General features: G+C 41.8%; 1 protein-coding gene across 2 annotated transcripts in view; it reads right to left on the reverse strand.

Moving 5' to 3' along the window:
• fgfrl1a (fibroblast growth factor receptor like 1a) overlaps window positions 1–15094 on the reverse strand; it is a 37660-nt gene extending 22566 nt beyond the window's left edge. The window contains exons 1-2 of one of the 2 annotated variants that reach the window (XM_061686335.1): window positions 14939–15094; window positions 12977–13065 (exon numbers count right to left, since the gene is read on the reverse strand). In XM_061686335.1, coding sequence (XP_061542319.1) covers window positions 12977–13058 — 82 coding nt within the window. In that variant the 5' untranslated portion in view covers window positions 13059–13065; window positions 14939–15094. Of the gene's footprint in view, window positions 1–12976; window positions 13066–14842; window positions 14918–14938 lie in introns of those variants that run through there. The other variant, XM_061686334.1, reaches the window with a different exon arrangement.
• Between the last annotated feature and the right edge of the window lie 219 nt (window positions 15095–15313).

Raw genomic sequence — 15313 nt, forward strand, 5'->3', positions numbered from 1 at the left:
GCCTACACATAATCGCTTACTGTCGCTTAAAAAAATAAAGAAAGAAAGAAATCAAAGAGTATTGACTAAACGATGGCGGAATTTTAGGGAGTGGGAGTGGGAGGCTGGAAAAAATAAAGTTTAAAGGGGGGGGGGGTGGATAAAATACAGCGGAGGACAGGAAGAGAAGGAGAAGGAAGCAGGGGAGGCAAGGGTGGCGTCTTCTCACGACTCCTTCAACAATAGCCCAACACGCTGACATGGAAGCTTCCTAAATAAAGCAACCGAGTTTGCTCACAAAACTCTCGCCGCTCTCCAAAATAGCTCACTGTGTGAGTGCGTGTGAGTAAAATGATGAGTTATTAATGAGAAAATACTGTGCGCAGAAATATCCCGCTTTGCTTTCGTTGGATCCCAGCGGAGTTTATTTTATCTGCAGCGGAGGAGGCGCACAAGCTGAATGAGCACACGTGATACCTCCACCAAGGAAAGTTCGTTTTGTTTTTGTGTGCAACTTCCTGTTCACCGTTTTTAACGAATCAATCCAGATTTAAGAAAATGGCAAATTTTGTTGTCGTATTGTTTGTCTAAACTGTCTGTATTTTATACATATAAATTTGAAAAGCACACAGATGCCTCGTACGCGATCTCGATAGATCAAGCATCAGCAGTGCTAATGCAGTGGTCAAGCCATGATGTAAAGTGACACGCCTACTTACTTCTGTATTAAGGAAAATGTCCTCTATTTACTTTGGATTATTTTCAAGTATTTCTGTATTTTTAATTTATATTTGGTATTTCTGTCCTAGTATTTTTTTTTTTTTTGGGGGGGGGGGAGGGCTAATATTTTTCATTTTTTATAATAAGTGTGTACTTTTTGTCAAATATTTTAGTATTTTTCTGGGTTTTTTTAATTTTCAAATATCTTTGTTAAATATTTCTGTATATTTTTCTATATTTCTGACTAGTATTTTTGTAATTGAATTGAGTGACTAATTGAGTACCATTTTAAAATATTTGTCTAATATTTTGTTTCATGATTTTGTCATTTTTTTTAAATATTTGAAGCTAATATTTGTTTTATTATTTTTAGATACCCGTAGCAGTATATTTAACTATTATTGTAATTTTTTTTAAAATGCTCGTGTCTAATATTTGTGTATCTTATAGGTATGCGTGTCTAATATTCCATTGTTTTATCTTTTTGTTTCATATTTTGCTATTGTTTTGAATATTTTCGTGTAATATTTTAGTCATATTTTGAAATAGTTGTGAAAAAAATATTTTTGTGTAATATTTGTATTCATCTCACTGTCTAAAACTAATGCTAACTGTATATTTCCAGGCACTGCTTTCCCCTTTTTTTGTGTGTGTGTTTGTTTTTTCCCCAACGCTCCCCTCCACATGTTGTTCTTTTTGCCGTTTTCTTCCCCGCGTCCAACAGATTGAAATCTCATCCCCACCGACAGCCCCCCCCCCCCAATCCCGCGCCTCAACCACCCCCGTCCCCCTTTGGAGTCCCCCCTTAAACGACATGACCCTCTGAGGCTGTTCCTCCACATCACTCCCCTCGTCAAGCTCATTCACACTCTCCTTCTCTGGCCGAGTCGTATATCACCACTTTATCGCTCCGGAGTGATTCACACACACACACACACACACACACACACGCGCGCACACACACACACACACACACACGTTCTCTCTCTCACACATACTTAAGCTTCACAGGAGCAGGACCTCTCGGTGAACCGCTCGATTTTGGACAGTTCACCTCTCCCGCCAGTGAAGAGAAAACAGAACGTCAACCTCCTCAAGGGAAACTGATGTCATCTCCTCTTTTCTTTGATCGTGTGTGTGACCGTGTGTGTGTAGATAAACAACATTTTTCTACGTACTGGTAACTTACTGTAAATACCGTTTCAAATGTTCATTCTTGTAATAAGAATATTTATGGTATAGAGCAGGCCCCCCCCCCGCCCCCCAAGGACCACATGAGCCACCGCCCAGGTGGACGGCTTCCACGGCAGAATGAACGGGAGAAGGTTTCTCCAACACAGCGTGAAAGATGACGAGAGCCGGGGAGGTAACCAGCATGCTAGGTAGCCAGCCGGCTAGCTAAAAGGGCGGCCGCTCGGGTCAAGGCGGCGAGGATTTAGAGCATGGACAGGCACAAAACCAACACGGGTTCTATCTTTGGCCACGGTACAGCGAGGGATCCCGGTTAAAGTAAGGCATTTTAAGCGAAAAAAAGAAAACTTTTCGGGAGGGAGAAGCGACAGCCAAAACCTGCCGGGGTACTCTCTTCACGGGTTCAATTAATAGTTTTCAAATCATCAAATTTGATTTTTCATTTGTTGGACATTTATTTTGGAACACAAGGAGTACCAATTCGATTCTGAATCGGAAATATTTGTTATTGACGAATAGCGAATGGGGATTTAGAAGGAGAGTCCGAGCTCTCATTGTGAGAGATCATTAAAGGTGCCATATTTTACCAAACCAACCTTTTCTAGTATTTGGGATGTAATTTTGGCTTTATGGCGCCTCAGTAAAAAAATTAAAATAAAAAATAAAATCTCGTATTTAAAAAAATTTTTCAGGTCTAAACCTTTTTTAAATCAATTAAAACAATTGCATCTATTATTTAAACGTTTTTGTCCAGTGTTTTAGTACAATTGTGTGTAATATTGAGTGTTTTTATTCAATACTTATGTATTTTACATATATTTTGGAGTATCAAGGATTTTTGTCTGATTCTTTTATATTCCATCTATGTTTTCATATTTTTGTCTAATATTTTCATATTTTTCGAACATTTTTGTAAAACGTATTTTCAGCTAATATTTTATATTATTTGAAAGATTTTCATCTTTTTCATCTTCAGTCTCTCATGTTTTAATATATACTGTATGTATAATATATTTCTTAAACTAATTAACGCATTAACTAAAATATATTTTTTGCAATATATATTTTTCTTATAGTATTTCTTTCATGATTTGATTTAAAAAATACATATTTTATTAGATTATTGCTTTGGCTTTCGTTACACGACACTTTTCCCCAACACACTAGTATTTTTCTTCTGATATTTTTCTTTTTTTTCAAATATTCATCTGTTTTTCCATCTAAGATTTCCATCTTCTTACTTTTGTTATTTATTGATATTTTTATCCCCTAATACTTTGTGTGTGTGTGGGAAAGGAAAGAAAGTTGCAGTTACCTTTTACAACTTTCCATTCTGTTTAGTCCATTTGGCTTTTATATTCCTTTCCACGTGACATCCTGCAGCACCTTAAAGGATGTTTGTGTGTCAGCGCACATCTGTGTGTGTGTGTGCGTGTGTGCGTGCACCGCGCGCGCGTGTTGTATGTGCACATCTGTTTTTATGTGTTATGATGCAGCCTGACGACAGGAAGACATGGCGCCGCTAGTTTCACTTCTCGCGTTTCATTAGCCCGATAGCATAATCGCCAAAGTAATTTTTGAATGTTTTCGGAAAACAGGAAATTGAAAAAAACTAATTCAACCAATAAGAAGAGTCCAATTGCCTCGATTCTACCTTTTCGGATTAGCATGACCTGGATGACTGAGAATCTACAGTATTCAAGCACACAGAAAACAATTATTTTATATAAAAAAAAATAAATAAATAAAAATATTTTAGCAAGCACATATTTTCTACTGATATTGTGACAGAAATTAATAGCAATTATGCTATTAGGCTAACGATTTGGATATACTAGAGTTAATAAGGGGAAAAAATATATATTTCATGAACTATGGATACAAATACTTGAAATGAAATAGCAGTTAGGGCTAGGCTGTCTTTGGCACGAAGTTCCGTTGATGTGCTTTTTATCCTGAAACTGAAGACCGACCGGCTGTTTTGTGTGACGCAAAGTTGCCATAAATGGAAAGAAGAAAAAAAAAGGGAAATGTTGCCAATGTTCTTGCCGTGCTACAATAACGATGATAGACAGCGGACTTGGAAGGTTCCGGAGGGTCCATCGCAACACCGCTGTTGTTGTTGGCGGGGAAGCCAGACGGGAGCTACGTGTGCTTGCGTGTGTGTTTTCGTGTGTGTATAAGGGGAAAAGAATCAGGTCAGGTTGGAAAGTCACACAAAACTGATGATGATGATGATGAACTAGATGGCCCAGGTGTACCTAATGAACTGTTCAGTAGGTTTACATCTGTATATAGCGCACGCGCCAAAGCGCACGCACACACACATTGTCTTTGTCGAGTGACAGCTACGCATTAAGTTGTCTCCTCAAGACACACACACACACACACACATACACAGGTTAATTGTTACTTGTTAGTCCATTGTGACAGCCTACATCAGGCCTAAGGGGGTGATTACGTGTGTGTGTGGGCGTGCTGTCATCATGCCCACACACACACACACACACACACACACACACACACACACTCAAACTGACAACCCTAATGGCCGCCACCTCACAGATGTACAAAAGCTGTTTCCTCCTCTAATAGCAGCCGGTGGCGCGCCAACGCAGCACACCTGCCTTGCTACACTGGAGGCGAGGGGAGGGTTTTCACAAGGCGGATTAGAAATCAAGGCTTTTCATTCAAGTCGTCACGTCAGACAGTCTCTCGCGCCTGTGTCGTCGTCTTGTCGCACGGTCAGACTATTTACGAAATTCTTTTTGCGTTCATGTTGGTGTGTTGCTATTTCCCGTCTGCTCATTATTGTGCTTCCCCTGTGCCAAACCAAAGACGATATATTTCCACCCGTGTCTAACCATTAGCCCCGCAACCACCTCGTTGCGCTTGTGTGAAACCTCCGCATAGGAAGTAATTTATCCTACCTGTACCTAAAGGTCAGCTCCACCTGTGTCAAACAATGAGCCTGTCTCACAATCAGATCACCGTTACCTTTTTACACCGGTCTCAAACTATCAGATTCCTGCCTTCCTTGTCCCACCTATTTAAAAATCATCTCCTTACCTACCTAGCTCCACCTGTGTCTCATCATCAGTTCCTTTCTACCTTGTTCCACCTGTATGAAGCAATCAGTCCCTTTACTAGTTTGTTCTACTTGTATCTTACCATCAGCTTCTTGCTTGACTCATTCCACCTGTGTCCGACCAACTGACTCCATCTGGTTCCACCAGAAAATGTAGCACCTTCTCTGCCGCATTTCACCTGTCTTAACATCAGCCCCTTGCCTACCTCATTCCATCCGAGTAGAACCACCACCTCCCTGCCTATTTTCATTCCACCTGCATCAATCAACTCTGCCTCGTTCCACCTGTGTCTCAGCATCAGCTCCTTGCCTGACTTCCCCTTCCTGTGTCTCGTCATCATCTCCGTGCTACCTTGTTCCACCTATGTGAAGCAATCAGTCCCTTTACTAGTTTGTTCTACCTGTGTCTTGCCATAAACTTGTTGCGTGCCTCATTCCACCTGTTTTTACCATCAGCACCACCTGGCACCTCTGCCTCCATTCTTCCACCTGTGTCTGACCATTAGCTTGTGGCACTTGTGTCTAAAAATAGCTCTTTGTCTACTTCATTTCACCTGTGTCTGACCATCAGCTCCATGCCATGCGTACTAAGTAAAACGATCAGTCCCTTTACTAGCTTGTTCCACCTCTGTCTTACAATCACCTCAGGACAATCTTGTAAAGGGGATTTCTAATCTCAATGAGGCTTTCCTGGCTAAACAATTTCAAATAATCGCTACCTTGTCCCACCTGTTTTCCAATCAGCTCCTTGCCTACCTTGTTCTTGCCTTCCTTCAGATTTTTCCACACATGCTAAACCAACAGCTTCTTGCCTTACTCATTCCACCCGTGTCTAGTCTTTATCTTCACCTTGGCCCAACTGTGCCTAACCATCAACTCCTTCTCGACCTTGTTGCGCCTTTGTCTAACCACTGTGATCTTGGTGGTCACGCATGTGGCTTAGTTGTAGTATTTTAGATGTGGAACCTAATTTGTGCGTCAACTCACTGTTACAGCCGGGAATGTGTTAGCGGTGGTCACGCTGACCTTCAACTTCCAATTGCAATCGGAGCATCCTACGGCCGATTGGACGCCTGTGTACAAACTTCAACTTTGTCCAAATGGAGATCTTCCAGAGCTGACCACCACCGACAACCCCCAGAATGCTTTTAACTGTGTGTATTTGTCTAAGTGTGTGTGAGTGTTATCAGCTAGCGTGTGTTTATTTCATTTGTGTGATTGCGTGTGTGTGTGTGTGTGTGTGTGTGTGTGTGTAGCTGTCCTCGACCTGACGTTTATCAGCTTCTCTGGAGGCAAAGGCTATTACTCATTAACATGTGTTAGCACACCCACCCACCCACACAGTCACACACCATCATTTACACAAGCACACACTCACACACATGCAAAATCACACCCACACAAATACACACATGCCACACGCACACAAAGACACACCACACACATATTGACATACACATGCTGGTAGACACACACAAACACACATGCAAAAATCACATCCACAAAAATACACGCATGCCACACACACACACACAAGGACGCACCACACACACATTGACATACACGTGCTGACAGACACACACACCTGCTGTTGTTGCCTCCCATGTTGACTCAAGACGGCGCAACGTAGCGCGAGACCTCAGTTCAGCAAGTTTCAAGGGATAAAGTTCATGTATTTTGCTTTTTCTTGAGCTTTTTTGGTAACCCTAGCATTGCTGTGTTATCAAGAGAAATAAAGCAAATCCCAGAAGTTGAAAAAAACAAAAAGAAAAAGTTGGTTTAAATAATGTCATTGTCATTTGATTTCTTAATAAATGAGGGGGGGGGGGGAAATGATTCAAATGGATATTTTGCGCCCCCCCCACCAAAACATATTTTAAGGTCATATTGCCTCGTTATTTTTAAGTGTCAACTGCATATTTTTAAACTTTTCAACCTTCAAACAAAAACAAAAATAAATCGACAAACACATGCTTGTGCGCCCTTACTAATTGTGTTCATGAGTGAGTCTGACCGTGTAAGCATATTTATTCTTACAATGTTGGATGACTGTAAGGCGGAAAAAATGAGGAAAACGTGACGTGTTTGAAAGGTGGTGATGATGATTCAGTATGTTCAGTCTTAAATCTTTGTCCTCCTTCTTCCTCCTGTTTCCTCCACCACCTGTGTGCGCGCGTGTGTGTGTGTTTTCTGGTTGACTGGGTGGGGAGTTGGACATTCCACGCATGCACCCAACACACCATGCCCACCTCCCACATTCCTCGCAAATCCTGAGCCGTGACTGAGTGCATTTGTTGATCTGCGTGTGTCTTGTCCCTAAGCCCCGCCCTCCCGGTCCTCTCAGTGTCTCGCCGAGCTTAAAAGCATCCAAACAAAGAGCGGCTCTCCCGTCTAATGAAGCGTCCCGTCCGATGATGGCTTCCTTTCACCTTTACCCCCCACTGTGACGCTGTCCCACACGTCCCGAGGGCTGCGGACTTGTGCCGCATGTACAATGTACTTACTGTATATGTCAATGAGCGTTGTACAAAGACTACACTTTACCTGATGATGTTTATATGCTATGTACTATTGCGCAGTGAATTTGAACCAGTTATCTATAATTACCTAAGTCACTGATGGTAGTACATTCGGCTGACTAGTTCCCTCTCAGGGATTGTGTAAGTGTGTGTGTGTGTGTGTGTGTGTGTGTGTGTTGGGGTAGTTAAATGGTAGTTAAATGGGATTCTGTCTGGATTTGTGCCCTGTGACAGACTGGCGACCACTCCAGGGTGTAGTCTGCTTTTTGCTCAGTCAAACTAACAACTAACCAACCAAGTTACAAAGCAACCAACCAAGTTGTAGTATTTAACTAATTAACCAACCAAGTAACTAACATAACAACCAACGAGCTAAACTGACAAACCAACCAGCAAAATACAAGTACCACACCGACCAACCAAATAACTACACAACCGAATAACTGAGCAACCAACCAACCAACTAACTAACTAACCAACCAAGTTAGAAAACAACAAAGTAACAAACCAATAAACTAACAAACAAAAAGCAAGTCAATAGCAAACCAACTAGCTGATCAACAAACTAACAACCACCCAACTAAACCAATCAACAAACTAACCAACTAATGAAGTGACCAACAAACTAATTAATCAACCAATAAATGAGACACAAGAAACTAACCAACCAAAGAAACAAGCAACTAACAACAAAGTGTGTAAAACAACCAACTAAATAAGTAACCAACCAGCCAACCAAGTAACCAATCATCCAACCAACTAGCTGAGAAGCTAACTAACTGAGTGACTGAGTTAATGAATGACAGGACTAAATAACTAACTGAGTGACTAACTAACTAAGTAACTAGTACCTGACGGCATTAGCTCACAGTTGGGTACAGAATAAATATTATGTCCAGGGAGTACATTATACAATGACGTACATGACGTGACGCAAACAAAACATTTAAACGTGTTGACTGACAGTGGACGCAAACACACACACACACACACACACACACACACACACATCAGTCATCATGTCACTTCTACTTGGCAGTGTGCGCTAATGTCTTCGTCTGCCTGCTTTCTGCGCTTGTAGTTTTTCCTTTCATCCTGACGTAAACAGTTAAGAATGTTTGAAAGCTTTTGTATCACCAAAGTGGACGAGAACAATAAAAACACTCAAGTTTGCAGTTCGGTGTATTTCGTCACGAGATCTTGGGAATATCGTGCAAAGCAGCAGACACAGCAGTAACACTACTCTGAAAAATGTCACATTTGAATTGATGATCATGCCAACATGGTAACTGTAATACTCCATGTAGCAGCATGATTTATTCAAGTAGTCTACTGGAACCTGAAACATACACTTAAGCCCAAAATGATTCATAACATGGAGTTCAAGAAATTTGGGGGATAGTTGTTGCATGGAGATGCCTTCCAAATAACAAAAAAAGCATGTTTTGTGAAGTACAATCTGAGTCAAACGCTCCCCCCAACAACCCCGACCTCGCCTTCGGCGCAAAGAGCTCGCTAATGCGCATAAGTGGCCGTGGAGATTACGTCTGCGGGAGAATGAATGAAGACTGGATGAAGAATGGAGCCGTTGTGTCCCGCTGTGACAACAACACCGCCGGTACAACACGAGGCTTACAAGCACGTAATAATGAGCTGAGCACTGTGTGATGCGGAATCATTAACACGGCTCAAGCACCGCGTCCACCGCTAATGCGCGGGCACCGCTTCTTCGCCACATCTGCACAACTAAATGACTAACCAAACTACTAACTAACAAAACTAACTGAATAATACATGCACACAACAAACAAAGCAATCAACCAGGTCACAAACCAAACACCTACTGTAAGTCACTACCCAACCAAGTAACATGCTAACCACCCAACCAAGCAATCAAGTAAGTAACTACTCAGCCAACCAAGTTATAAAGCAACCGAACAACTAAGTAACTACCGAACCGACAAATAACAAACCAAGCCATGAGTAACTACCCAAGTAACATGCTAACCAACCAAGCGATCAACAAAGTAACAAACCCACCAACCAAGAAACCAACCAAGTAGGTAGCCAACCAGTCAACTAAGTAACTATCCAACCATGAAACAATTCAACAAAATAATGTATAACCAACCAACTACCCAAAGGACAAAGTAACAAACCAACCAAGTAACTACTCCACCAAGTAACTACCCCACCATGTAACAAAATCAACCACCTAACGACCCAACAAAACAAGGATCCAACCAACTAAGTACCCACTCCACCATATGACAAAGCAACCAAACAACTAACAACCCAATGGACCGAGTAACAAACCAGTAACTACTCCGCCATGTGACAAACCAAACAACCAACTAACTAACCAATCAACTAGAAACTACCCAACCAACCAACTAGCCAACTAAGTAACTATCCGACAACCATTGCTTTGTACAATGTTATTATTGCCTTTATTTATTGATTGGCTACGATTAATCACATTGTTCTACTACCTTACAGTAACCTACGCATGTGACATCCATTTTGGCTCAGATAACCAACCAAATTATGTTTCCTTGCACATAAAGGTAAAACTCCTCTTTGCCGTCATTATGGCAGATTAACATTCACGTCTTTCATTGTATTGAATTATAACTTTTTCAATATCATCCGTAGCTTCCTTAGTTGTTGGGTGAGATTTCACAGTCGGGCTTGCCATGTCCATTTTGGCTCGAGGTCCCAAATATGGTTCCTTGTCCGAAAATACCGCACTCTGATTGAAATTTGGACTTCTGCAATGATTGTAATGGTTGACCCAACAACCAAAGCAATGTGACTCCACATGTGAAATGAATTCTATCAATTTGATGGTGATGAGGGGGGGGAGAGAAAAAAAGAAAAAAGTTAGGTCGCTGGATCTGGCGCCATGAGAGTTGTGGTCTCTGCGGACCCATCGGCATACACCCACCCCCACATCTCTCACACTGCTCTCACATTCCCCCCGTGGTGTGGATTCCACATCAGCAGCTGGCACTGAGGCAGCGAGGGTGAAGGGAGGGCAGATTTCGGGGTGGGGGCGAGGGAGGTTTGCACGTCAACCACGCTGTGCCACAACAATGACAGACAGCTTCTAATTCTGTCGGCCAAATCTCATATTTGACTTGAGGTTTGGTCTTTATGGGAAAACATCCAGACCGCAGTGCGACTGCTGAGCGACAAACAAACCCACACAAGAAGCCTATTATGGACAAAAGTAATGGGACGGGGCTCTTATTCAAGCAACGAATCAATCAGGATGGCTTACACGGTCGACATTTTACACTTAAAAAAAGCCAAATTGAAGACTTTTTGACATTTTTAAGGCTATTTGAATCAAATGTAAGCTCTCTCGTTCACTGCAGTGGGAGACGGCCTCAATATTAGAGATTTCCACAGAGAATATACAGACGGGTAAAAGAAATTACTAATGCAAATTACCTCAACGTATCAAATATTGACTTACAACCCACCCAACAAGTAAACGAGCAACCAAGTAACAAACCAACCAACCTACCTTTTAGTTAACCGAGTAACTAGAGAGCGAGAGAGAGAGAGAGAGAGAGAGAGAGAGAGAGAGAGAGAGAGAGAGAGAGAGAGAGAGAGAGAGAGAGAGCATACTTTGCATAGGGTATTGTGTAAGGTTTGCAAACGCAACGTGTGGCAACGATGTAGTTGCCATGTCAAAACCACATGCTAACAACACAGAATTACTGATGCTATGTTTAGACCTGTTAAGCTATTTTAGTTCAAGTGTGTCTCGTCCGGTGAGAAGGAGGGAGGGTCCTGATGTGATCTCACACACACACACACACACACACACACACACACACACACGTACATATGAGAGGAAAAAGTTCACGATGGAAACGATGGACTAAAGTCCTGGAACACAATAAACTGAACTGAGCAGCTTACCTTAACCTAGCAGTGTGTCACTCAAATTGAACTTGAACGCTTCCGCTGTATTTCCGTGAGGGAGCGAGTGATGCTAACGTGAAGCAGCAAAAGGGCAGCAAACTTTAAAAGGGAGGCTGAGTTGCTCGTGCTTGTGTAAAATGCAAATGGTGGCCTTTTGGACCTCCACAGCTGCCCACGCAATTTTTCGTCCGGCTTTACACCTATCCCAGCTGGCGCCGCTAATGTCTATTCACGTTCAAAGCAAGATGCCTATTGATTTTCAATTCTGTGGTGCAAGATCACCATTGATTTCGAGAGACGTTTGTCACATTTTAATAAGCCTCGTCGTGGAATCAGGGAGGCCTTGCGGTTAGCATGTCTACCTATGGGGTTCCTGTCTTTTTCTTTTGTACTAAATTATAATAGACAATATGCTTTAAGAAAAAGAAGGAGTTAAATAAGAAACATATGTAAATACTTGACAGAAAAAGTGTGAATGATATGAATGGTGCCACCGATGCTCAAATTTGACCCAGGAAAAACCTCGCAAGAAGTCGGAAGCCGGCTAATTCCCTTCCGAATCGGACAAGGATCAGGCTTAGACAGCCAGTGTGAAAGGGGCTTTCCTGGTCACGTGGCCTCCTGTTTGTTTTCTCACGCTGTACCGCGTCCTTCCTGCCTTCCGGCGTCACTTCCTGCCTGCCTTCCACGAAGGAGAAGGAAATGCCTCGCAAACATCACTAACACTCTAATCTCATCTATGGCCCTCGTGTTTACTTTGAGCCCCATGGCTGCATGCCGCCCGCCGCTAAATGCCTCTTTGTTGCGGCGAGAAAAATCACCAGCGGCGTGATCTTCCGCCCGATGGTTAGCGTCCGCTGAACTGCGCGCGGTACGCATTTGCCGTTTGCGCGCCCCCGTTTTTGGCTCCGATTTTTCCAATCCTAACGCCAATTAAACAGTAACTAAGTTGCACTTATAGAGCGCGTTTCACAGAGAAAAATACAATCAAGCATTTATAAAATACAGAATCACCATCATTTTACACTTCATACAAGAAACAACAATCAATCAATCAAATCAAAATAAATATCACAGCTACCATGTGTACCCCTAAATGCCATAGAAAGTACTTATTTTGCTAACCTTCCCTGGTAGGTAGCTGGGCAATTAGGTGGGTAGATGGTAGGTAGGTTGCTACGTAATCGAAAGGAGCTGAAGCATTTTCATTTGAATTCAATTCAATATTCATCCATCGTCGCGAGCTGACGTGCACAGCTTCCTCGAACAAGCAGAGAGCAGCTCGTTTACAAAAAGCGTCGTCAAGCGTTGCCAGCGTAGCCATTTGAGCGATATACCGTAATTAGCCACTTTTTCAACCTCCGAGTGGAAAATGTTCCCCAAAAGAAGCAACTAGCGACCGGAGGTATTTTCACATTGTTTTCTGTATGACAAGAAAAGACCCCGCCAATCCCCCGTATATACTGTAAGTATGCGTCGCGTGATTTAGCGGCGCAAAAAGTGTGGGGACGCGTCGCGCCTTTGCGAGCGAGACGTCACTGACCTCTGGCCGCGCTGCTCACCAGGATGACCTCCAGCAGCAGCAGGTAGAACGACGCCGACGTCATCACGCGAGGTTTCCACATCTACAGTCTGCAAGACCAAAAAAAAAAAAAATGGTTGGCGTTATTATGACATTGTGATTATTGGCAGCTATTTGCAACTTTGGACGTGCATTTTAATCATCCACGCAATCATTTATTCCTTCACAAACTTGTTGCTGGGCTTCAATGAAAACTTTTTAATGTGATATTACAACTTTGTTTCTTCTCAGTACAATGGCTTTATTCTCGTAACATTATTATTGACTATAATATCGCAACTTCTTTCTCATTGTTTGACGACTTTATTCTTGTAAAAATGTTCTGAATTCGGATAACTACTTTTTATTACCACTTTTTTTTCCCCTCAGTGCTTTGCCTTTATTTTCATACGATTACAACTTTATCCTCATAAAATGACTTTTCTTGTCATTTTAAGCCTTTCTTCCTACGACCTTATTCACGTCGTATGACTTTTGATTGTAATAATAGTCTTTTCTCAGGTAAAAATGACGTTTCCTCCTAATATTGGGACTTTTTTCTAATTTGATGACTACCTTTTCCTCATAATATGATGACTACATTCTTGTAACATAAACTTTTCTCATATGTACTGAAACTTTCCCACCCACCCCGCTCACAATTCTACTGTCTGCCATTTCAGAGCGGCACTAACACTCCTCGGTGGACAAAGAAAGTTGAAAATAAGGGAAGAGAAAGGTCAGAGGGCACGTCTCCTGTCATCTCTGGAGCTTTTAGAACAAATCAGACGGGTTCCAGGCGATGGCGGGTAAATAAACCTGTCAAAACTGGACTGAGGTGTCCCACGACTACAACTTTTTTTTTTTTTTTTTTTTTCATGCCGGGATTTATGACATCCACCTGTCCTGTACAGCGTGTCTCTTTTTGCCGTGATTTGGCTTCTATTAGGGCTCTTATGTGATTTATTCTTACTAATATCACCTTTTCAGGAGAGCCACTAAACACTGCAATTGTTCCTTAAGGAGACAGCTTCAGTTAAATCCTTTTTTTTTTTTTTTTTTTGTGGAGTTTTAATGCTTATTTTGTCATTAAATAACAACACAGCAGGGCTTTAACGTCAATTTGTGATGAAATAAGCAAACTGTGTGCCTATTATGTTTCTGTAATATGATTTATTTTATTTTTTTTACATTTTGTTTTACGAGGTACTTTTATTGTCAATTCTACAATACGCGATTGAAATTATGGCTCTCAAGGGCCCACGGTGCGACTAAAAAATATATATATTAAAAGAAAGTATAAAGAAGCTAAATACAACTATGGTAAATAGAGTATAAAAAGTATAAATTAAAATAAATGCCACATATTTTTAACAATGGTTGTATGACGCCCACCTGTCCCAGAGGAGCATGTCTGTTTTGCTTCATAGCTGACTATTTTATAAAGATTAAGTAAATTCATTAGTCGTTTTATTAAACAGTTTTTTATGTTACAAAATATTAGTGGAAATCTGCCACATCGGTCACAAATGTCACATAAAAAAATCATCAGTCAGTGATTGATTCTTCACTGACATGCTCACAAATTGGACGAATATAAATTGAAAGAAATCAACTCTAAATGAAGTCAAGAAAATCCCATTTTTTTTGCAATGTTGCAACTCTGCACATTTCCTCAATCAATTAAAAAGACAGCATGACTTTGACGTTAATTTACGAAGAAACAAGAGTACTTTGTGGCTAAATGTAGATTGTAATAAGCTGTTAAAGGCGGTCCACCTGTTTAAAAATCACGTGCGTAACACGTGCAAACGTGAATAAAGTGTAAGTACAATGTTAATGACTTACAGTTTAAACAATATTTCCACCAGTCAGCAGATGATTTAAAAAACGATAATCCTCCCCCCTCCCCACCCACCCCCCAAAAAAGATGGAAATATTCACATCAATGGTTTCAATCCTGCAGTTTGATGAGCCTCTTGCCAGGAATTATGATCTCCAGATTAGAAAGAAACTACGATATGAATGAGTCAAAATGCTAATTGGAAGGGATCTCCCATTTGAAAAGCGCCCCGGGTGCAGCGGCTCCACTCGGCGTCCTCAAACTTTGAGCCGCAGGCAGCAAAACAAAAGCGCTGCTCCGCACTGACTGTGCCCGCCCCTCCCAACAACCCCCCCACCCCCACCCCCGCGCACCGAACTTTCAGCCAATCACCGGCGAGGCCAATCAGCGCGCTGGCCAATCACAGCGCGGGCGCGTGGGGGACAAATTTGGAGTGGGGACGAGCATTCACATCACGACCAAATGCATTAAATTAA

Source organism: Phycodurus eques, chromosome 9, assembly GCF_024500275.1.
Source record: "Phycodurus eques isolate BA_2022a chromosome 9, UOR_Pequ_1.1, whole genome shotgun sequence".
Taxonomy (NCBI): Eukaryota; Metazoa; Chordata; class Actinopteri; order Syngnathiformes; family Syngnathidae; genus Phycodurus; species Phycodurus eques.